The sequence below is a fragment of the Ursus maritimus genome, unplaced genomic scaffold, assembly GCF_017311325.1.
Source record: "Ursus maritimus isolate PB19 unplaced genomic scaffold, ASM1731132v1 scaffold_23, whole genome shotgun sequence".
Classification (NCBI taxonomy): domain Eukaryota; kingdom Metazoa; phylum Chordata; class Mammalia; order Carnivora; family Ursidae; genus Ursus; species Ursus maritimus.
Genome location: NW_024424786.1, coordinates 5,073,124 through 5,096,847, shown reverse-complemented (window position 1 = coordinate 5,096,847; position 23,724 = coordinate 5,073,124). Strand labels below are relative to the sequence as shown.

Genomic DNA, 23,724 nt, shown 5'->3' with positions numbered 1-23,724 from the left:
TGTCTTTTTTCATTTCATTTCTCTTTTTTTTTCTTTTCTCTTTTCTTAACATCTTGTAATTAGGACAAACCTATCTAATGCTACCTTTATTTCTTTGGTGGTATAGAAGATTGGCTAAAATTTTAAATCTAAGACATACAGTGCTCTTCTTTCTTCTTTATTTGCTTACCATTAAGAAATGTCATCAAGGGCTACGTGTAATACTGTGTTTTAAATGGAGCAAATTAAAAATTAATACATTAAAATAGAAGATAAAGGAATATTATAATTTCTCAGTAGGATTGCTTACTTTAAGAATGTTGGAAAATTCAATGTATTTATTTTCCACTTTGAATCCTGGTTATTTTTTTTTTTATTATTACTGACCTGAATGGACCAGCATATCATCCCATTTCTTTTTGGGCCTGGGTTTCTATTCCTTTCCAGATAAAAAGAAATTTAAGATACAGCATCAATTATGAACTGTTATATTTTTATATAATTGCTTATGTGTGTGTATACAAACATACATATACACATTCATTTGTATGTTGTCTGTCTTCCCTCGTAGATAATGGTAGGGGATTTTGTGTACTCCTATTTCTCTGGTGCCTAGAATAGTGGAAAATTGAAATGAAAACCATTAAAAAATTCAATACAGTATATGCAGGGTAAAGTTTGACAGAGGGAAAGAAATTCATGCTTGGAGGATTTTCATGGAGGAGTTGAATTTGAGCTGAACTGGGGGAAGGCAAAGAGGAGAGGAAAGATCGTTCTATATGTAAGTGAGAAGAAATGGCTTGAGCAAAGACTTAGAAGCTGTAGAAATCAAGACAGGAAAGATGGTAAAGGTAGTAGGAAACAACCTTGAGAGGTACATTAAGAACATCTTGTAGGGTGATTTCAATGCCAGACTAGGCTAGGGAGTTTGGACGTTACCTTTTTTAATAGACACATTTCTTTATTGTATCTAAGTTATTTAATATGAACATAGTACTAAATCAAAATACAAAAATAAAGAAAATGTCTCTTTTTAAATCAACATGGTAGCTTATCCTTACATCATCTTCAGTGTTGACACACTTGTGCATTTAGCTGGGGTGGCAGGTGTAGAAGTGTGTGTAAATGTGTATGTATTAGTAGAAGTGCAGATGCTGAGGGCCGGGCAGGAGCTGTAGGTTACATTCCAAAGTGACATTAAAGTTGCATGTATTAGAGTATGATAAAGAGTGAAAACCTGCAGGTTATTTCATGTGGTATAGTTATTATTTATGCTTTTACTCAGTATCCATTTCTTTATAACGATCCCCTTACTTTACCTCTCTGGCCCCCACCCCAATTACATTATCAGGCACCATTTCTCATTGATACTTTTTTTTTTAAGATTTTTAAATTTATTTATGAGAGAGAGGGAGAGAATGTAAGCGAGACAGTGAGAGAGAGTATGAAAAGGGGGAGGGGCAGAGGGAGAAGCAGATGCGCCGCTGATCAGGGAGCCCAACCCAGGGCTCCATCCTAGGACCCTGGGATCATGACTGAGCCGAAGGCAGACGCTTAACCAACTGAGGCATCCAGGTGCCCCTCTCATTGATACTTCTAGGGAAGGTCAGCTTGCCATGGCTGAGTCCCAGCTGTCATTAGCTTCGACATCTCATTTATGTTCTGTTCAGAGTTCACTGCAGATGAAACTGCTTCTATTCTCCACGATAGCTGATGCTTAAATATTTTTCTGTCATTCATTCTATATTGTATAACCAGTCCACTGTGATATAACAAACAAATTTTTTATTATTATTCTGGAAAACTGTATTCTTGGCTCTTCTGGTGAGAAGAGCTTATCATCTCTGTCAGTAAGGATTGCAATTGATGATGATGAAATCATTAAAGAAGCTTAGAGCCCTCTCTATACTATAGAAAAGTTTCAAGAGATGTACTAGGAGAGCTCGGTCATTAAAAAATATTTTCAAATGAATGAATAAAGTCAATGTTTGTATTCTCACACCAACTTCAGAATCTGACCATGGCATGCCAAAAGAAAAGATTGCTGTGATGAAGTATGTTTGGAACAGATGCATATTTCCGTTGCTTCGATTTGAGGATTGCAAATGATGAAAGGACATTGAATTGATTCAGAGATTAAAAAATGAGAATTCTGTGGCTTAGTTTTTAAATAACAGAGAATGAAATTTCTTTAATGTGTTTATATTACAAATATTTGTTGAGTCCCTACTCTGTGCAAGAGAGGGACTTTTACTAAACCCTGGGGAGATACAAAGTCCCTGCCTTTAAGTTGTGCGTAATTTTAACAAGACTTGTAGTCTAAGATGTAAACCTGCATTTCTGGAGGAGGTATTTAATAATTGAACTCTGGTCATTGCTAACAGAATAAGCTTGTGTAAAATGCTTCAGGGGTAAAAGCCAGCTTGCCTTCATTACAGGTCAAAAGTTTATGAAAGGTTTATATCTGAATTTGATTGTTACAAAGAAAGGAATGCTGCATTCTTCACAATGTTCCCATATTTATATGGCATTTATACAAAATTTGAAAAAAATTAATTTCCATCTTGGCCAAACATTTTGATCATTGTGTATTTAATGGGGTTTCCATTTGAGAACAACAATCATTAGTCTCTAATATGTTTCATACTCCTGTGGAAATAAGACAGGGTGGAGAAGAAGCATTCATCTTCACTAGTCTTTGGAAATATCTAAAGTAATTGAATAGCTCAGTCTTCTGTGATGGCCTGGTGACCACTAACTGTGACTATTTGCATAATAGTCAACTCTTCACTTCTGTAGTGATAACTGTTTGTATCTGATTAAAATTAAGACTGTTTTAGTTCTCTTGACTTTTCCAGAAGTTGCAAAAATTGAGATTTGCTGTTCTGCTTTAACCAAACAAATGCACACATGGGGATAACAATATGCTGAGTTTATGCAGATTTTACAGCACGAATCTGAATAAAATACCCACTAATAGATCCTTAAGGAGTAATAAACACACATGAATTTTCCTTAGTTGCACTTTAAAGTGATTTTAACATACTACTAGACCTTAACAATAATATTTAATTGACAAGATTATGCATTTGTATGGATTGAAAAGGTGGTAGATATCTAATTCCAAATGAATCATAAATTTTACTTTTGCATAACATGTTTTATTAATTTCTCTGTGGCCAGGATATTCTACTTCCCTCCTGGTGAGAGTTTCTTAAAACATAGTAAGATAATTTAAACACATTTAATTAACATTTATCATCCATTTTATAAAGTAATCTGACTTTTGTCCTCATAAATAGTCTCAAAATGTTTCTAGGTTATAGGCCATAGGAAGACCATGAAAAGATACCTAATGGAATTTTTGTTGTAATTTAGTTTTCTTTTTAAGCATACCTTTCCTTTCTCTGTTGACCCTATTGCAAAGTAAGCTGACAAACCGGATGATTTATACTGCTATATAAGTGAAAACAAACCTAACACCACTACCTGATAAAATAAGGCTATAGACTTCTCTATGGTATCTTTATATTCCCAGTGCCTACCTAGCATACCATCAGATAGTGCTAGGTGCTCAGTAAGTGGCTGCCGAATAGCTGATTGAGGACAGACTCTGCTGACTTCCTTTATGAAGTAGCATGTTTCTTAGGAGTGTAAGAGGTCATCTTGTACATGTGGAGCTCTTTATTTCAGATAGTGAGGGGACAGATAAGTAAAAGATGCTAGGAATTATGATTACATTAGTGCTGAATCCATGTTCTTTTCTTTGAAAATTCAATATTTAAACAGAAAATGTACAAATGAGTGAAACGTAAAATAATGACATTTGACTACTGATGATCCTGGTAGATTAATGAGATATTTGCCCATTTTAGAAAATGCGAATTGAGTGGGTGTGTACAGTAGGCTGAGAATATAAAAAGAGGTGTTAATGCAGAGGACAAGATTGACTCTTTCAGGGCTATTAACATTTCTCCCTGAATATGTACCTAAAGAAGATTTTTACAACGTGGTCTATTGACCTGATAGATAGGAGTCTTTGTGCTTGTCCTCTCAATGATCGTTTCTGTCCTGTGTAACCACGGAAGAGACCTGGAAAACGCTAGACTATGATGTGGATTTAAACAACTATCTTAAAGACCAACCTAGTGAAAGAATGCTTTGTTTGCATGTCTTACTCTTGGTAGTGAGGGTGGGGACATAGTGAAGCTGGGGGCAAGATACGTCTTTTCTATTTCTCCTGTGAATATTTTAGATATTTTATTACATATATTTAACAGTGTAAATGAATAAAGACAAGTCAAATACTGAAGTTATTTTCTGTTTTTTCCTTAAATTAACCTCTTATTAAAGTATAATATACATAGAGAAAAGCATGTATCATAAGTGTAAAGTTAGCTCTTCATTAAGGTTTAAACTAAAACGTAAGACTTTGAAAGAATAATGCCTGCGTTTTTAAAAGGATGTCTTGGAACTATAATATCTTGAATTTGTTCTACCTTTCCAGGGTTTTTCTTGGCCCTTAGTGAGGATTTTGAAAAGAGTGGTGGCAGTAGTATGCAAAGTTCTTGGAAGCAATTGCACTAAGTAAAGATGAATGTTAACAATGGTAACAAGGTGTTTTGTGTACTATCCGTGGGACCTGAGAGAGAGAGACAGAGATGTGAGGGGGGAAGGGACAGAATATTTTGCCATCAACAAACAAACAAATAAACAAAAGCAAAGCAGGACTTCAGGATGCAGCCACATTTTTTTCAATGTATATCCACTGGAAGTTGGTGGGAAACATCTGGGAAGATGGGACTCTTGTGTTCTCAAATACTCTTTCTCGTCCCAGAATTGTTCCTGATGAAAGTTGATTTTTTTCTCCTGCTAGAGCTAGATTGTCTACAAGCAAAGATTTGCTAGCCTCTGTTAGCTGTAGCAGCCAGAGATTTGCTAAATAAGAAAATGAAAAGCAAACAGGGTGATATCAAGATTTATTTTAAGTCACTTTATTATTATTATCTTTCATAATAATAAAAGTAATTGTTTGCATTCACCTACTTATGGATGGGTATACCATTAACTACTCTGTGGATATTGGTGCTCAGAAAACAGGTTGTTAGGTCTTACTTAGGTGGTTCTCTCATTGATCAGTTGACACGAAACGCCTACTGTATCCTCAGCCTTGTGATAAGAGCAGTGGAGCATGTAGAAATATAAATGTCACAGGCCATTCAGGACACTCAATTTATTTGGTGAGAGATGATTATGAATAAGCAGTAGACCATATACAATATAAGGCTCCTTTGTGTACTTCCAACCAAGAGAAGTTCAATATGCTGACTACTGCGTCACGCTTTCTAAGGCAGGGCAAACCATAGTCAATATTTTAGACAGGTTGTAGGCAAAAATGGTTGGAAAAGGGTTTGTGTTAAGGCATGAATTCAGCCTATCAATGAGATCCTTTCCCTCCTCACTCTCCAGAATTAACTGAGATCCATGTACAGTTCGGCGTGTACTTTCTGGCACTAAGAAGACACCTCCCTGACCCTGAGGTTTTTCATGCAAGGTTTCTGGGTCCTTTATTTCTTTCACTCTATAGATACTGAGGCTTGTACAGTGGTAACACTTCATACCAATGACTCAGCTATTCTTTGCAATAAAGAACAGGGCCTTTAGGAAATCCCCTCCATGTCCCCCTCTCCCTCTCCAATTGTTCTTTCTTACGCCGCGTTTTCTATCTCTGTCTCTCTTTCTCTGTCATCATTTACAAACATTGGAAACATTCCTTCCAACAGATTAAAGAAGCTTTCTTCAATTAAACCACATAAGGAACGATTTACTAGAAATAAGCGTTAAAATGATCTTCACTTGCTCACTGTTTTTAACTCAGTAATAGACATTAATATGGTCATGATTTTCAATACAAATATGTATTTCCCATCATCAAAAAAGTTAAATAATCTTCATGAAAGAGAAAATGAGTCCCCCTGAGTGTCACTCTGTTTGCATATTAGCGCATAGCCAGGTCTCTGCCAAGTTGCTCTCTGACTGACTGCTGCAGATGCTCTTTCTCAAGTATTCTGAGTCATATCTTTAGTACAAGTCTTCAGGGACAAACAATAGCACCTGTTCCTCACAAGATATCAGGCCAGTTAGCCCATTCATGTATCTTTAATGAAGCTCTGGGGCAGATGGCAAAAAATGGCATCATCAACAACTTAGCCCAGAGAAAACAAAGGGGATAAGTGTTGATGCAACAATGCTGTTTTACGAATAGGAAGAGACAGAACCTAAGTGTTTCACGCGCATCTGCTGCTGTCTCGATTGTCTGAAAGATGCGTGGAACACCGAGCAATTAAAATTTCTGGGCATGTAGCCTGTTTGATCAAGAATGTGTTCCCCACTTTCTCCAAAAGGGCAACACTTTGGCCAGGGATTGTGGAAGTTTAAAATTGGTGGACAAGTGTGCTTTGGCACCCGCGGTTCGTTTCTTTCATGACGCACTGACTAAGCTTCACCTATGATGGAGTTTCTGGTTTCTCGTCCCCAGCCTGTTACTGCTGACTTGCAAAGCAGTTAAAATAATGCAGCTTCATGCTCAGGGATGTATTTTTGGCCACATCAAATTTTCCTCTTTGTATTAACCACATCAGTTTTACCTATGGAATAATGAAAAGATCTTTTGAATTTGTGCTAAGGGAAAGCTACGCTTTCAAGAAAAGAAGATGCTATTTGAAATTTTGATAACTTCTGGGAAAAGACATGTGGAGACTGGTCATTCTTTGATGGAATGAGGGGAATTCTATTAGTTTTTATTCTTTAGTAAAGTATTTTTGGAAGTTGTTGTTTCCAGTGTGACTGCCTTCCCTGGCGTGTCATCAAATGGGAGAACAGGATGATGGGAAGGAAGGGGAAAGGCAGACTTACATTCTCCAGAGCAGGGTGGGGCTTTTCTGTACAATCACAATTCTTTGTTTGCCTTAAGCCCTGACACTCAATGCAGCAAACTTAATTCACAACTTTAACAGGAGAAAAATATTTTAGATGCTTGTGTGGTTCTTGTGTGGCTACCAAGCCCTCTTTCCTCACCTCTCCTCCGTTCCTTGTCTTTGCTTTCCATTTCTGTCCCACCTCCAATCAATAATTTTCTAGTAAGTACAGTAAATGGAAATCTATGAAAGGTGGAAATCGTTGCTTTAATACATGCTTGCTTCTCGTATTATTTGCACTGGGCCATACTGGTCAGCTTTCTGTAAAAGGTGGTAGTTGAAAGTATTCATAGACCTCCATTACCCTTGTGAGTTTTGAAGACATATAATTCCTTTAAAATAATATCACACTGGGGAAATCTGAATAAGGTGGTTGGATTTTATCAATGTCAGGACCCCGGTTGTGATTATCATACTACAGTTTTTCAAGTTATTGCCGCTGGGGGGAGAAGACTCATGGGATCTCTCTGTATTATTTATTACAAATGCATGTGAATTTACAATTATCTTTATCAAACTTCCAGTCAATTGTTATTACAAAGAATTATATTCCTTATCTCATTTAGGTCTGTTTAACAAAAGATGACTTGATGGTTAATACGGTGTAGTACTTGAAAGTATAGACTCCGAGTCTGACAAACCTGGACTTGAATCCTGGCTCCACCACTTTTTAGTTGGCTGAGTTACTGAGCCTCTCATGATTTTGTCCTCATTAAATGAATGACGAGAATAATAGTAAATACCTCATAGAGTTTTGAGGATTACATGAGATAGATTACGTAAATCACTTTCTCAGTGCTTGATATATAGGAAATACTGGAGAATATTAGCAGCTGTGATGAAGAGGATGATTATCTTTACCATCATCATCACTGCTATCACTTCTGCAATTAGACTTACAAGAGGAGCGCTTCATCATCTTCTCTTGGCCTAGATTCTATTTGCTACTGGGTATCTCGGCTTGTCTCTAATAAGGGGCATTTTGATTTTTCATATCATTGTTTTACTTAAAATAAGTTAAGGGCAATTTTATCAATCAGAGCTGAATGATCATTGCTAATGACTGTATTATAATAAGTTACTGAAATTAATGACAATAGATGTGATCAAATTTTTCTGGGTACAAACTAAGAGAGAAGAAACAACAAACTGAAACTGAGCAACGTACTATCTGTACTCCAACAATACACATCTGAAATAGAAAATCATTTTTGGTTGCAGACCTCCAGATTTTCTCTACCCAAAGAGCATACACATGTGTTTTTTGTTTTCTCTCATGGAAGCCCATGCAATGTAGCAGAAAAAGCACTGGTCAGGGTGATGGGCCGTTCTGGATTCCAGATCCAGCCCTGTCATAGGCACTGTGATCTCAGGCCATGTCTTTTAGCTTCTCTAGCCCCCTGTTTCCCTATGTGTAAACTGAGAGGTTTGAATTGGATTAGTGATTCTCAGAGAGTGGTCCCTGGACCAGCAGCACCAGCTTTACCTGGGTACTTGGCAGGAAAGTACCCTCTCCGACCCCACCTAGATCTACTGGTTTAGAGGCTCTGAGGGTAGGGCTGGCCAGTCTTTGTTTTAACAAGCCCTGTGGCTGAACTGGATACACACTAAAGTTTGAGAATCACTGCCCTGGATTTAATTTTAGTCTAAATATTAGATTGATAGACCCAGTTCCCAGAGTTTCTGATTCATAGATCTGGGGTAGAGCCTGATAATTTGCTTTTATGACATTCTCAGGCATTGCTGATGTTACTGGTCAGGTACCACACTTTGAAAACTACAAGGCTAGATCAACTCTAAGCTCTGTTCCAAACTCTGATTCTATCATCGCTTTGCTTTCGCAATGTCTTCTGTCCCCCTTCTTATTTACTTTATCCCTCAATTTATTGAAACTGCCTCTGAATTAATAGTTAGCATTGAAAGTTTCTAACATATCCTACTTTGTAGAGGGTGATGGATGGAAAGGAACTTCCTATTAACTTATGTTAATAGGAAACACCTACAGCTCTTTGGCATTGAAGGTGACCTTAGATGGTTTACTTAGTTATCTCATGTACATAGCTAGTTACAAAAGAAATATCTTCAGACACCAAACTTCAAGAATCAAGTCTGATGCTTAATTGCCATTGATCCCTTTATGTTGTCTCATGATCTGAAGAGCTCGGGCATCAATGTAGAAGTAAAATTATGTTTTCTTCCTAAGATGGTGTGTAATGAATAACAGCAAAGTTCCCAAATTCCATCTTCACGTGATCCTTGTAATCCCACCCCTTCTTTTTCATGGTTTTCTAGATGCTTGCGGTGGGATAATGCTCTCTGAGGGCTAGTGTCTGCTAAGAACATGACAAGCCTCTGCCTGTCAAACTGAATTATTTAGTTGGTTCATGTTTTCTTTTTTGAAGTAGAGTTATGGGCAAGAGCCACTATTTCTTGTTTTTTTCTTTTCAATAATTTGATAATTTTCTAGAACTGAATATGCAAACTATTGTAAGAAAAAAGCAAGGCTCTAACATTTCCCAAGCGCCTATTTTGTGCCAGTCACTGTGCCACAAGTGTTACTTTTTGGTCTGTTTAATCCTCACAGTAACCATGTAAGGAAGTATCATTAGCTTTTCATGAAGAAATAGACGCAGACTACGGAAAGGTTAAGTAACCGTTCTCGATCACACAGCCAAGGAAATGGCCGTATAAAGAGTTAAGCTCCGAGTTGTTTGACAGCAAAGCCTTTGTAGGCATAGTAGATTCTGAACAAATGTGTGGTGAACGAATGAATGAAGGAATGACTACATCATATTATCTTCCTAATGCTGAGCTTGAAAAAAATCGGAATTATAAAGTTGAAAAGGCTCTATAGTCAGGTTTTTACTTATGCTTAGCCTCTAAAGTGTCTCTACCGTATGGGTATACAGCCTTTACTCGGCCACCTCTAGGGAAATGACACACATGGCCTCTTTAATCGGAGTGATTGTTGAATAACTCATTTTTAGAAAATTCTTCTTTACATTAAGCTTCCCTTAAAATCTCTTTCTTCTGAGTCTTGTTCCACCCTTTTTAACTGCTCAGAGTTAATCTACTTCTTTTGCCATATGAAGATAACCTTGTATCTTCTCTCTCCCAAGCTTAACAGCCTCCAGTTTTTCAGCTACTTCTCAAGATCCATAGCATGTAAGAATAACTTCATAAGTGTTCGTTAAAAAGAAGGAAAGAATAAATAAATACGATGCCTAGACTTCTCACTTTCTTGTTCCCCTTTAGAGCATAAAGCATCTGTGCTGTTCTAGATGCATGCTAGGAACCATATTTCTAGAAGTAAATGAAATGATTTCCTTTGATGTACTCTTGCACTGAACAACAGTCACCTACAAAAAAGACTTTTATTTTCTGACATAGAACAGTGCCCTCATCTTTGACATCTCAGGTTTGCATCAGGTCACAGCAAGCTGGAGTTGAACAGCAAACCAAGTGCTTTTCTTCAGAGTTAAAGGCAAGACCTGGACACGAGGGGATCAGCTTCAACTTACGCAGGCTGGGTTTGTACTCCAACGTACAGAACTCGGGCTTACCTCAGCTAAAATGGTAGAAATAGCTGCCCAAAGCTAGTTTCTTTCACGCCCCACTGGCAAGGTAGTAATTGCACAAAGACCTTTTTATTATAAGTTGATTTTCCTGAGAAATGAATTCAGAAAAATACTGTAAAGTGTTTATTTTTTGCTTGCCCTTTATTAACCCACATCTTAGGGCTTTCCCTAGAGAAAAACTGTTGGTAAATGAAACCTCTTAGACCCACACGGAAGCATTTTTGCACCATGTCCCTGGCTGTGGAGGGAACAGGGACAGGACAAGGCAAGCTGGCGCTATTTAAACAGGGTCATCGGCCAGTATACGGAATTTTGCCTGAAGAGATCTAAGAATTTAAACAGGGGAAGGGCTGGGGGTTGGTAGAATTATTGGTAAATGTTTGTCTCTTTGGTAAAAATTATTGGTAAATGTTAAACAGGCTATAATGCAGCTTTTTTCTTTTTTTATATGAGTAAAGAGCCCAAAGACCCAGTTTGAACTTAAAGATCACTTCTGTTAGGACATTCTAGTTTTGATCTTTAAATAACAAAAGTCCTGTAGTTTGGCCTATAAAATCATGCACTAAAAGCCCGGACAAAACCTTCCTGTGATGCTCTCCTGGAATCAGAGTATGCACAGAGCATGCATAGAGTAAAAAAGAGAGCTAGGAAATTAAAATGTGATTTCACAGGCATGATTTTGTCATCGCTCTTATTTTCTTTATATGGAATACAAATACTGATATAGAGTGAAGATTTTTTATTTTGCATTTTTGTGCTCTTTGATACATTTATTGAGGTCAAATGAAATTTGATATAGTAGGATTTATTATGAAATGCTCTCTGAATACAACTCCATAATTACTGAGCTACATGGAAGTGCATAAAGCTGTAAAACTGCTAAGCCAGACAAGCAATTTATATGTTACATCGAGGTGTGTATGGCAAAGAATATTAGTTTAATTGGGAGCCAAGATGTAGTAGCCTTAAATCTGAAGAGCTGTATGTTTAACATAATATGGTAAGGCTTTGAAATAAGATACCTAGACTGGGGAGATACCGCTTTTGGAATATATAACAATTAGATATTATTTTCTGACCAAGGATACTAAATACTGCTTTCCCAATAAAGGGCAGAATGCAAAGCACGAAAGGACAAAACCTTTCAACATTGCATGGTGTAAGAAGCAAACTTACTTCTTCCAGTTGTTTTGTTAAAAAAAAAAAAAGAAGGAAAAAGGAAAAGAGTCGAGATAAAAGAAAACCATTCACCACACTTTGGTGGAAGCAGGGATGAGGCAAATTCACAAGGAGATTGTGTCCTTGTAGTGCTAATGGGATCTAAGAACAGGGACTTGGTAACTTTTGCCTGCGTTTTCTCAGGGAGCAGATTTGGAATGAAGTCAGAAGTGGGTGGCTGTTTGGGTACCAGCACAGCAGCAGGAGTGAAAAACAAATACTTCTTGGCATACATTTGCTCTCTGTCTGATCATAGGCTCTCTTCTGTTTAGCAGGTTCAGGGTCACATGCCTCCGCTCATGATCCCAATTTTTCCACATGACCAGCGGACCCTGGCAGCAGCTGCTGCCGCCCAGCAGGGCTTCCTCTTCCCCCCTGGAATAACATACAAACCAGGTAAGTAGAGAGGAATTTAACATTCTTTTGGAAATGCTAAGATCCCCATGTTTTTGCTTAGTAGTCACAACAAACACGGGAGCCTACAAAGGAACTATGAATAAAACGATCATAAAAGCTGATTTTCCCGTAAATTTAGAATTGGGAAGTTAATTGGGAAGGGGGCACGTTCACAAACTCATTGGTTGCTAAAAACTTTTGCTTTCTCTTTTTCCACTTGGTTTGTTCTGAATTCGCAGACAGAATGCTACTTTCCCTGAGGACCACAAATTTTTGTCCCCTCTCTCTCATACCTTTACTGCAAATAATTGTCTTTGGTTAAAGACCCTTCCCTCCTCCTCCTGGGAGCTTTCATGCTCTGGGACAGTGGTCACATACACTATAAAATGTTACTGTTGTTTGTTGTCTGATTTCTCCTGGAAGAAAAGTTAAAACGGGACTGATTTAATTAGCTCACTGCTAATAGGTAAGATTCCTTTTGATTTGAGTTTAAATAATGAAGCATTCAGTAGTATTTTCTCATTCATCTTTGAACTTCAGAAACAGGTCACATAACCTTGCAGTGAAATATGTTTTGAGATGATTTAGCAAATGTTAGGATTTTTCTTTATTCCTCTGAGTTTACTGGACTCCTGGGGAATTCAATTAGGGACATAATGGTTTGAAGCTTCTTACAGAGCCTCCTTGTAAACAGGGCTTTAAATGTTTAAAGATATGTTGCCAAAGGAATCCAATGTAAGAAGATAGTCAAGTAAATAAAGTCAACCTTAATTTCATTTGTGCATTCTTTGTAAGTGACCTCAGCTCAGAAGTAGTGACCTTGTTCTACTCATTAATAATTTCCGTGTCAAGTTCTTTTTAACATATTAACCTGATTATATTAACCACCAAATCTGAGTGCAGCAGTTTCTTTGGGCAGAGGGTTTATAAAGTGAACACAGGCATTTTAATGTGCTTAAAGTAATAATAAAATCTAAATCACTTTACTGAAATCCTCAGTAAGGAAGCTTACTAAGTAGCATAAAAACAAACCTAGTGAGTTTTAACATCTATCTTAATTGCTTATTGCTATTGATTACTCTTTTGCATTTTGTGGATTACCACCTTCCTTGTGAGGAAAGGTAGGTTGCCTGTCAGAACTCATGTGTTTCAGGGAATAGAGATGTTAAGGAATCGGCTCATTTTAATAACTGACTTTGAAAATTCCTCAGATACAAATTAGACCTGGTTTTACCAAAGATTTTGGGATACCTGAATGAAAGAAAATTTTATCGTTTAAACTTTTCTAGAGTGGGATTTTTTAGAGCAAGGTATATTCCCTATGAAATTGATATCCATATTAAGGGCAGGAGTATATTTTGTCAGAGACTGTGTTTCTGTCAGTGCAGTGGTTCGGGCCTTCCCTGATCTCCCTAAGTAGTTCTGAACTATTTCTCCATCTTGACTTCCTTTGGAACATTGATGTAAGCTAAATTTACTGGTTTACCCTGAATCTGAGTTGTCATCCCTATACCAGTCTTAGAAACCTTTTCGTCTGTAGAAACCCTTACTTTAATTTCAGTGCTTCTAAATTTAAAATGCTCCACATTTAAAAATCGGGTATGAGCCTTATTTCTACTGGACATAACATTGATACAGTTCACATGTTACTAACCTAATTTTGTCAAAACAATAATGCCATTTTTCATGGGGCAATATATTGTTATATAGTTAATGAATTTGGACGACTTTTTAAAAATTCTTCTCACACAGCATCAATGAGACTAGTAAGTAACTAAGAAGAATACGGAGATTGGGAAAGTGTTGCGCAGAACTGTTATCTCCATCGAAAAACATGTGAGCAGCATACAGTAGCATTCAGGGGTACCGGAATTGTGTTTGATTATGGTGGTTAAAACCTGTTGGTTGGGGCGCCTGGGTGGCACAGCGGTTAAGCGTCTGCCTTTGGCTCAGGGCGTGATCCCGGCGTTATGGGATCGAGCCCCGCATCAGGCTCCTCTGCTAGGAGCCTGCTTCTTCCTCTCCCACGCCCCCTGCTTGTGTTCCCTTTCTCGTTGGCTGTCTCTATCTCTGTCGAATGAATAAATAAAATCTTTAAAAACAAAAAACAAAAACCTGTTGGTTAAGGCATGACCTGGATTTGGGCACATAGGACAATTTTTAATCACAAGCAAGGCTGATAAAGTATTTTCTGGTGACCTCTAAGTTATGTCAGAGGATTTTATTAACCAGAGCTCTAAATTCTCTAATATTTTGGCTGATCTGGGTTTTATTGTATATACAAATTATATTTAAAAGGATTAAAATTATTTGTTTTTATGCAATTAGTAGAGAAGTACATACTCGGGCGACTTAATCTATGCAGTGTTTTGTCCTTCACATGAACTGGGGGAGTAGAATTGTGTTGGACTAGAATCGGACTGGGAAAACTTTTTGCTCCAAACTGAGCTATGATAATTTCACTTGAAATACATGTGAAACAATGATTAAATTTTTAGAAGAGAGTTCTGTCACATATAAAAGATGTGAAATGGTAGCATAACTTTATATTTTGATCCCCTAGACAAGAGGATGAGCAATTACTATCTTGGTCTTTATAAATTAGAAAATAAATGCCTCTCTTTTTGCTCTTTTTCACCTTCCCATAACCTGAAACAATTCCATAGTGTTTGTGCCTTCAGCTGATTGAATAATTGTCTTGATTTCTAGAAAGCAAACGGGCTATCTGAGGGTGATGTTCACTGTTTCTGAATCCATTATTAGGATAGTCTAAACAAATATACTTAGGGCTATGGACCTTCTTCCCTTCAGATAATTTTAAACATTGCCCTGGGCATATCAGAGTCCCGGTGTGCCATAAACACAAAACAAGTCCTCCCACTTTGGTGGGTTGCTGAGAAGCCATGTGGCCTACAGGGGTTGTGCAGTTTCAGTGGGAATATCTATCAGATTAATATCCGTAGACATAGCTTTATTGAGTTTTAATCCTTAATTTTTTTTTATTTTTTATTTATTTATTTTTTACTGGTTCTGTAATTAGACACCTCATTCTAGAAAAAATTCATCAGGGCCCAGAACATACACGACAGAATTTGGTTACTTTGCTCTTTCACATCATGAAACAGAGATGCAGCAATCTGGGGCAATATAAATGTGTTTAAGCAAATATATTTGAGAAAATTAAAAGATTAAGCCTCTTTCATAGCTGGAAATGTGTATGTCAGACAGGATTGAATCGGCTATAAAATAAAAATAATGGATAGCATCTTTCGCATGCCAGGGATGGTGAGGCTGACCCATGGACTTTGTGTAGTTCGGATTTTTAAAATAATTGCTGCTGGAGCAGCCCCCTTGGCTTCCTAGGAGATTCTGGGAATAGGATCTCTGCCTGCTCCTGGCTTTCCACCCAGTCATTATTATAATATAATAGCTAAAGCCCCCTGAATAGGCTGCTTTGTGCCAAACACTGTGCTAAATATTTTACGTGGATTCTTTTATTTAATTCTTACTTGAACATGTCCTTTAGCCTTGCTGAGCCTCACATTTTTGTCATCTAAGAAATATGTCCACTGCTCCGTGTGGGTGCGAAGATTAAATTTGTTACAATGTATGTAAGTTCTTTGAAAATTCTAAGGCACTAGGTTTGTGGGTAAAGTCTGACCATGAAACTAAGTAAATTTAACAATATTAAACTACATCCTTATCCATTAGAATTGTCCCAAAACTGAGCATTGGACTGAGATATATTATCCCTCTGCCTGATGACCAAAAACAATTTTATAAGTATACCTAGTGCTTCTTTTAGAAAAAATTCTGGTGAAGTATACATAGCATAATATTTAATATTTGAACCATTTATAAAAGTATAATTCAGTGACATTAATACATTTACAATGTTGTGTAAGCTTCACCACTATCTATACCCAAAACTTTTAATCATCTACAATGGAAACTTTGTGTCCATTAAATGATAACTCTCCCTATCCCCTAGTAACCTCTAGTCTACTGTCTTCCTCTGTGAATTTGCCTATTCTAGACACTTCTTATAAGTGAAATCATACAATATTTGTTTTTCTATGTCTGGCTTATTTCACTAAGCATAATGTTTTCAAGGTCCATCCATATTGCAATATATTATCAAAAGTTCATTCTTTTTTATGGCTATGTCTCTATATGTGTGTGTGTGTGTCGTGTGTGTGAGTCTATATATATATTATATATATGGATAGATAGATAGTTTGTTTACCCATTCATCTGTTGATGGACACTTGGGTTGTTTCCACATTTTAGACACTGTGAATATTGCTGCTGTGAACATTGATATACAAATGTCTGAGTCCTTGCTTTCAATTCTTTTGGATATTTATGTAGGAGCAGAAATCTTGGGTCGTATGGTAGTTGTGTTTAACTTTCTGAGAAACTGCCAAACTGTTTTCCACAGAGGCTTGCCTTTTATACTGCCACCAACAATGCAAGAGTTCCAATCTCTTCACATCCTCACCAACACTTGCTATTTTCCAACTTTTACCAAAAAATTATAGCCATCCTAGTATATGTGAACTAGTATCTCGTTGCGGTTTTGATTTTCATTTTCCTAATGATTAATTTTGAGCATATTTTCATGTGCATATTGGAAATTTGTATATCTTTCTTGGAGAAAGTACTTTGCTTAGTTTTTAAAAAAAAATTTTTTTAAAGATTTTATTTATTTATTCGACAGAGACAGAGACAGCCAACGAGAGAGGGAACACAAGCAGGGGAGTGGGAGAGGAAGAAGCAGGCTCATAGTGGAGGAGCCTGATGTGGGGCTCGATCCCATAACGCCAGGATCACGCCCTGAGCCGAAGGCAGACGCTTAACCGCTGTGCCACCCAGGCGCCCCATTTTTTTTTTAAATTTTTATGTTCAGTTTTAATTAAGCTATTTGGTTTTTGTTATTGAGTTTCAGGAGTTCTTTATATATTTTAGATATTAATCCCTTATCAGACATATGATTTGCAAATATTTCCTTCTATTCTTAGGTTGCCTTTTCACTTACTTGATAGTATCTTTTGATGCACGAAAGTTTTTAATTCTGAAGCATGCAAGTGTATCTTTTTTTTTTCTTTTGGCCTGTGCTTTTGCTATCGTATCCATGAGATTGCTGCCAAATACAAAGATTTACTCCTGTGTTTTCTTTTTAGAGTTTTATAGTGTTAGTACTTAAGTTTAGGTCATTGATCCATTTGAGTTAATTTTTATATGTTATTTAAAGTAGGAGTTCAACTTCATTCTTTTGCATACACATATCCAGTTTTCCCAGCACCATTTTTTGAAAAGATATTCTTTCCTCATTGAATATTCTTGGCTCCCTTGCCAAAAATCAATTTACCATATATGCAAGGGCTTATTTCTGGGCCCTTTATTCTGTTGCATTGGTCTGTTTATCTGTTCTTAATGCCAGTACCATACTGTTTTAATTACTGTAACTTTGTAGTAAATTTTGACATTAGGAATTATGAGTCTTCAAACTTTATTCTTTTTCAAGATTGTTTTGGCTATTGGGGTCCCTTGCAATTCCATATAAGTTTGATGATTGGGTTTTCCATTTCTGTGATAAAGATTTTTGGAATCTTGATAGATATTTCACTGAGTCTATGGATTGCTTTGGATAGTATTGACATCTTAACAATATTAAGTCTTCCAGTTGATGAACATTTTCATTTATTTAGGTCTTTTAAAATTTTTTTCAACGATGTTATATTAGTTTTCAGTGTACAAGCCTTTCGCCCCTTTGGTTAGATTTTATTCCTAAGTATTTAATTATTTTAGATACCATTATAAATAGAAATGCTTTCTTAGTTTTCTTTGGGATTGTTCATTGCTGGTATATAGAAAAACAAATGATTTGTGTGTGTTAATTTTACAAGATTGCCAACTTTTGCTAAATTTCTTTATTAGCTCTAGTAGCTTTCTTGTGGATTCTTTGGAATTTTCTGTGTGTAGGATCATGTGATATGCAAATAGAGATAGTTTTACCTCTTGCTTACCAATTTTGATGCCTTTTGCCCTCCCTCTCTTTACTTTTCTCTCTCTCTCTCTCTCCCTCCCTCCCTCCCTCTTTCTTTCTTTTTCTCTTTCTCTCTCTCCATCCCTTTCTGTCTCTTCCCTTCCTTCCTCCCTCTCTGTCTTTCTCTTCTCTTCTCTTCTCTTCTCTTCTCTTCTCTTCTCTTCTCTTCTCTTCTCTTCTTTCTTGTCTAATAGTGCTGTCTTGAACTTACAGTATAATGTTGTATAGCTGCAGTGAAAGCAAGGCATCATTACCTCATTCCTGATCTTAGAGGGAAAGCTTTCCAGTCTTTTACCATTGAGTGTGATGTTAACTATGGATTTTTCATAAATATCCTTTATCGTGTTGAGGAACTTTCCCTCTATTCCTAAATTTCTAACAGTTTTTATCCTGAAGGTGTTGGATTTTGTCAAATGCCTTTTCTGCATCAATTGAGATGATTATGTGATTTTCTTCCCCTTTGCTCTATTAATGTGATGTATTACATTGATCTTTTTGTGTGTGTTGAACCACCTTTGCATTCCTGGGATAAATCCTGCTTTGTCATGGTGAATAATTCTTTTAATATGCTGTTGGATTCAATATGCTAATATTTTGTTGAAGGGTTTTACATCTATATTCATAAAAGATGTTGATCTGTAATTTTCTTTCCTGTGATGTCTTTATCTGACTTTGCTATCAAGGTAATGTTGGTCTCATTATTTTATAGTTAGGAAGTGTTTCTTTTCCTATTATTTTGAAAGCTTTGGGAAGAATCAGTGTTAATTTTTCTTTTTAAAAATTTATTTGTTTTTATTTATTTTTATTTTATTAGAGATGGGGGAGGGAGAGAATCTTAGTCAGGCTCTACACCCAGGGTGGAGCCTGATGTGGGGCTCGATCTCACAACCTTGAGATCATGACCTGAGTTGGAATCAAGAGTCAAACGCTTAACTGACTGAGTCACCCAAATGCCCCCAGTGTTAATTTTTCTTAAGTGTTCAGAAGAATTTACTGGTGAAGCCGTCTGGTCCACAACTTTTCTTTGTTGAGAAGTTTTATTTACTGATCCAACCTCTTTACTTGTTATAGGTCTGCTGAAATTTTCTATTTCTTCTTGAGTTGTTTTAGGTAATTTGTGTGTTTTAAGAAATGTGTCCATTTCTTCTAGATTGTGTAATTTTTTTGTATAAAACTGTTACCCAGTGCTTCTTTTGAATTCCTTTATTTCAGTTAGCATTTACTGAGTACCATTCATTTGCATATATATGTTGGGGGTGTACACATGTGTGTATATGTATAGGTAATTTTTTTATATATATGTATGTATATATATATATATATTCTCATTTAATTTCTTGACAACTTAAGATATAGGTGGCATTATATCTATTTTGTTAAAAGAAAAAAAAGATACAAATAGTAAATAAGTTGATTAAATTTTCCAAGCTTTCCCATCTAGAAATTAGTGGAGATAGAATTCAGACTGAAGTTCTCTGATTTGATATTTTATACCCTTGCAGACATGGTTTAAGTGTGTATGATATTAAGAAAAGTCTAGCTCTTTATTTGCTGTGGAAAATATGTGATTTATATGTATGGATTCAGCCAAGATGGATTCATCTTGTAATGCTAGCTATTTCTACCTCTTCCAGAATATGTAAAGCTGAGGTTCATAACCACTATTACTGGAATACTTGAATAATTAAATTTATCTACTTGAAATCAAGGCAGTTTTTCTGAGGTTCTTTAGATTAGTAATTTCATTTTTAAATAAGAGTTTTGAAATCCAAGAGGAAAATATGCACATCCACATAAACTAACCTAGTGTTCTGGAGATCAAGATTACTTTAACTATGTCCTCCGTCACATACGGAAGCTATATCATCGGTGAGCTGTATTAAGGCATGAACTTTGAGTTGATATTTTTTGATTTCTTGTAATGGATGGATTTATTTATTTTTTAAAAAGATTTATTTATTCATTTGACAGAGAGAGAGAAAGCATGAGTGGGAGGGGCAAAGGGAGGGGGAGAGAATCCCAAGCAGACCCTGCACTGAGCACGGAGCCCAACATGGGGCTCTATCTCATGACCCTGAGATCATGACCTGAGCTGAAACCAAGAGTCAGACATTTAACTGACTGCACCACCCAGGTGCCCTGTAATGGATGGATTTATATCAGTTTATCCACATTCACTTATTTAATTGCTATTATGACAAATACCATGGATTTTCATATGATTGGTCAACAGTCTGGATATATCTACTAACTGAGTGAAGAAAATAAGATTGATCCTTGATTCTTATCTCTTTAAAGGTATGAAAAACAATGCATATGTTCTTAGAAAATGCCCTGGGATCAAGACTTTTCTCCTCATTGATCTATTCTTGGATGAATAGAGGAGAAATTTAGCAAGAGAAATAACAGCATGATGAAATCAGCAATATATACTTTAATCCTTGCCAATTTTTTTTGTCCGGTTGTCCTCAGAACAAATTGAAGGTTGCATTTTATTTTTAGGATTCTAAATGTGTCATTCATTACCTGCTAACTTTTTCTGCAGTGTGATGCCTCACAAAGATAAATTCAGATTGATTATGGCATTGTTTCAGAATATAGAGGGATTGTAACATTTTGCTATTCTCAATGCAGACATCCAGGCAAGAAGCAAAATGGCATGTCCAAGTCTGTGCTGGTGATTGTGGTTGAAATATTTCCATATTGTAGCAAGAATGAGGGTAGCTTATAAAAGTGGGCTCTACTTATAAGTTATTTGGCAACTCAGATAATTTACCACTATCCTGTGATGCCACCACACAGTAATCTGTGAGATAGTTAGGGATATGTAGTGTATTTTGATTCCATTTTAGAGGGTGGAAAATGAAGTGTGAGATTTTGAATCAGTTACTGAAAAGTCATTGAATCCTGTCTCCTGGTTAATGTATTTTTATTTCTCTACTCCTTCCAGGCTCTCTAAATGATTTTCTCAGTAGGTTAATTCTGAAGTTAATATCTCAGGAGACTACAATCCAGTCCCTTGTCTTTCTGAGGAATCAAAGTAAATGGACAGAATTTTACCCATGAGATTTTTGACTTTTTAATAAAAGTGAAATTTATATTTGAATTACAGAAACTAGGAGTATTCTGGCAAGAGGTAGCTTGAGTCTAATGGGTCCTAGGTTCTTCGTACAAGGTCCCCTTCTCCTGTGTTTAAGTTTTAATAAGTTCTGACTACTTTTCACTTTCCTTGAAAATTAGAAAAGGTACTTTCTCTCATTCAGAGACTTGCTGGGGAGCTGTTTTTGTTCCAAAGGAATGTTGCCTATTGTGACAAGTGAAACTAATGTCAGGCAAATTTTCTATAGGTTTTAAATCTGTTTTGTATTTGTTCTGTAATCTTCATTTAAAAATAGTCAGTTGGAAAATCTAGGAGGCTGGAAAGATGAATTTACAGAATGGGAGTTATTTCCCAAATTGGCTTTTGGAGGTTGTCTTTTTACACTAGAAGTAGCAAGGGCCAGATTACAGTAGTGCCTCAAGCCGACCTGTTCCAACAGGCTTCATCTCCCTTTGTACAAATTTAGAAAGAATGGATCCTCACGCAAGCATTTCAAATCCAGAGACAAATTTGAAAAAAATTGCTACAACATGTTGACTGATTTCTTGCCAAGTCAGCCACTGGGAACTTTTACTTGACCGACTCTTACAAAGAGAAAATTAAAGGAGTGGGGGTGAAGCACATAACTTTATTATTAAAAAATTAAACTTCGCAATACCCTAAATCCGTCTCCCTCTTAACATTTTTCTCTGCTACTTTTAACCTCCTTCTCTTCTTCACTCTTATCTTCTTCCTTTCCTGCCTTTCCCTTTTCCCTCTCTTCTCATCATTCTCTGTAATATACTCCATTGCTCTAATGTACTCATTTTTACTTTTAGTATTGATTCAACGATATGTTCTGGAGAAATAGCTTTCTAAAGATTGTATTCAGATACACAGATTCAAACCAGTAGAAAGGTTAAGAACATTTTAAAAATATGCTTGTCAGCAGTGGAAAGAAAGCTGTTTGTAGCCAGCAGGTGAGCTGGAGAGTACTACAGGGTGTGGTAGAGATAGTAATAAATTAACTGGCAAGCCAAAAACTATAAAAAAAAAATCAGCTATTTCATAGCATAGAAGCATGACAGCTATGAAAAAAGGAGTGCCCCAGGGAATTCTTTTAGAGTTTGATTTTTTTAAATATGTTTGACATGAAAAATGTTTTAGTACAAATAAAGCAACTGGTATTAAACTTACAGGGAGGGGGGGTTGTGGTTTAGAGTTAGTATGAATAATGCATGATATTTAAAGAAAGAACAGCTCTAAAATGTTCCGGGAGGCAGTCCATGTTGATGGTTGGAATGGTGATTTTTTTCCCCCTATTTTTGAAGCATCATTAATTTAGTATCGTTTTGTGATTTTTTTTAACCTGATAAGATATCAACCAAAGAAATACTATTTGACTTAGATTAGGATATTCTTTCTTCAGATAATTTAGTTTAAATATCAAGAAGATCAGCAGAATTATTTAAGCATAAAGCGACAGTCATTTACTATAAAAATAATTTGGCCTAGTTATCCTTTTTAAAAAGCTCATGTAGCCCTGCAAACCAAAATCAACCTCATGGAAGGGGAAAAACAAGATCAGATATTTTGAACATGACTCCATAGGAGACCAGCACAATCTCGTGTTAGTGAATGCATTGTCGCCGTGCTCCATATGCAATCAGAAGCCAATTGTTACTGGACTGTGTACAAGCACACACTGTGCTCAATGGTCTGATGAGGTATTATGGAGATGATGCAAAGAGACTGTGTCGATTAGAAGCTAACAATTTGTTAAAAGTGAAAGCAACTTAACATTTACATTGGGCCAGCTGAGGAGCACTTGGTGTGGCAAGCAGGATGAGCTCCAGGAAGCCAGCCTTGGAAGGCAGGGGGCACCAGGAAGGCTCAGGTAGTGAGTGTCAAAAAAAAAAAAAAAAAAAAAAAAAAAAAAAAAGATTTTATTGCTTTCCAATTGACTACCTTTATTGCTGTGATTCTTTCTACACTGTCTCTTCATTATTACATTCAGCTTTCAGTGTGGAAAAGTTCATGCAAAACAGCATGATTATTATAAATGTCAAAAATGTGTGGAGGAACAGCCTATTAAAATATAGCCTAGAGATAGTACATAACACTGACTTTAAATAAGTAGCTGCAGCCAAAGTGATACTCCATTAAATCACTGATATTGTGTAATTTATCCATGAGTATTAATTTTGATTTCAGTCACCACTATCACAATACATTCCTCATTACTTTCTCTTGGTTCTTCACGTCGCCGCACACAGCCTGTGTTCTCAGGTCACAGAAAGCACTTCCTTCCCCTGTGTAGGAGTGGTGTGGAGGCAGACGTGAGATGTAGCATTGACCTCTGCTGAACAGCGTGCTCAGTCTCTATCAGACTTTTATGCAGATATCCCGTGTAAAATGTGTGGCTATTTAATCAAGTCATTATCAAAG

General features: G+C 36.5%; 1 protein-coding gene across 10 annotated transcripts in view; it reads left to right on the top strand.

Annotated features, from left to right (window-relative positions):
* Nucleotides 1-23,724, top strand: part of SOX6 (SRY-box transcription factor 6) — a 578,685-nt gene that overhangs the window by 438,438 nt on the left and 116,523 nt on the right. For 8 of the 10 annotated variants that reach the window (XM_008708903.2, XM_008708906.2, XM_008708900.2 and 5 more), the window contains one exon: nt 12,025-12,148. In XM_008708903.2, the coding sequence (XP_008707125.1) occupies nt 12,025-12,148 (124 nt within the window). The remainder of the gene's footprint in view (nt 1-12,024; nt 12,149-23,724) is intronic. The other 2 variants (XM_040638855.1, XM_008708901.2) reach the window with 1 other exon arrangement.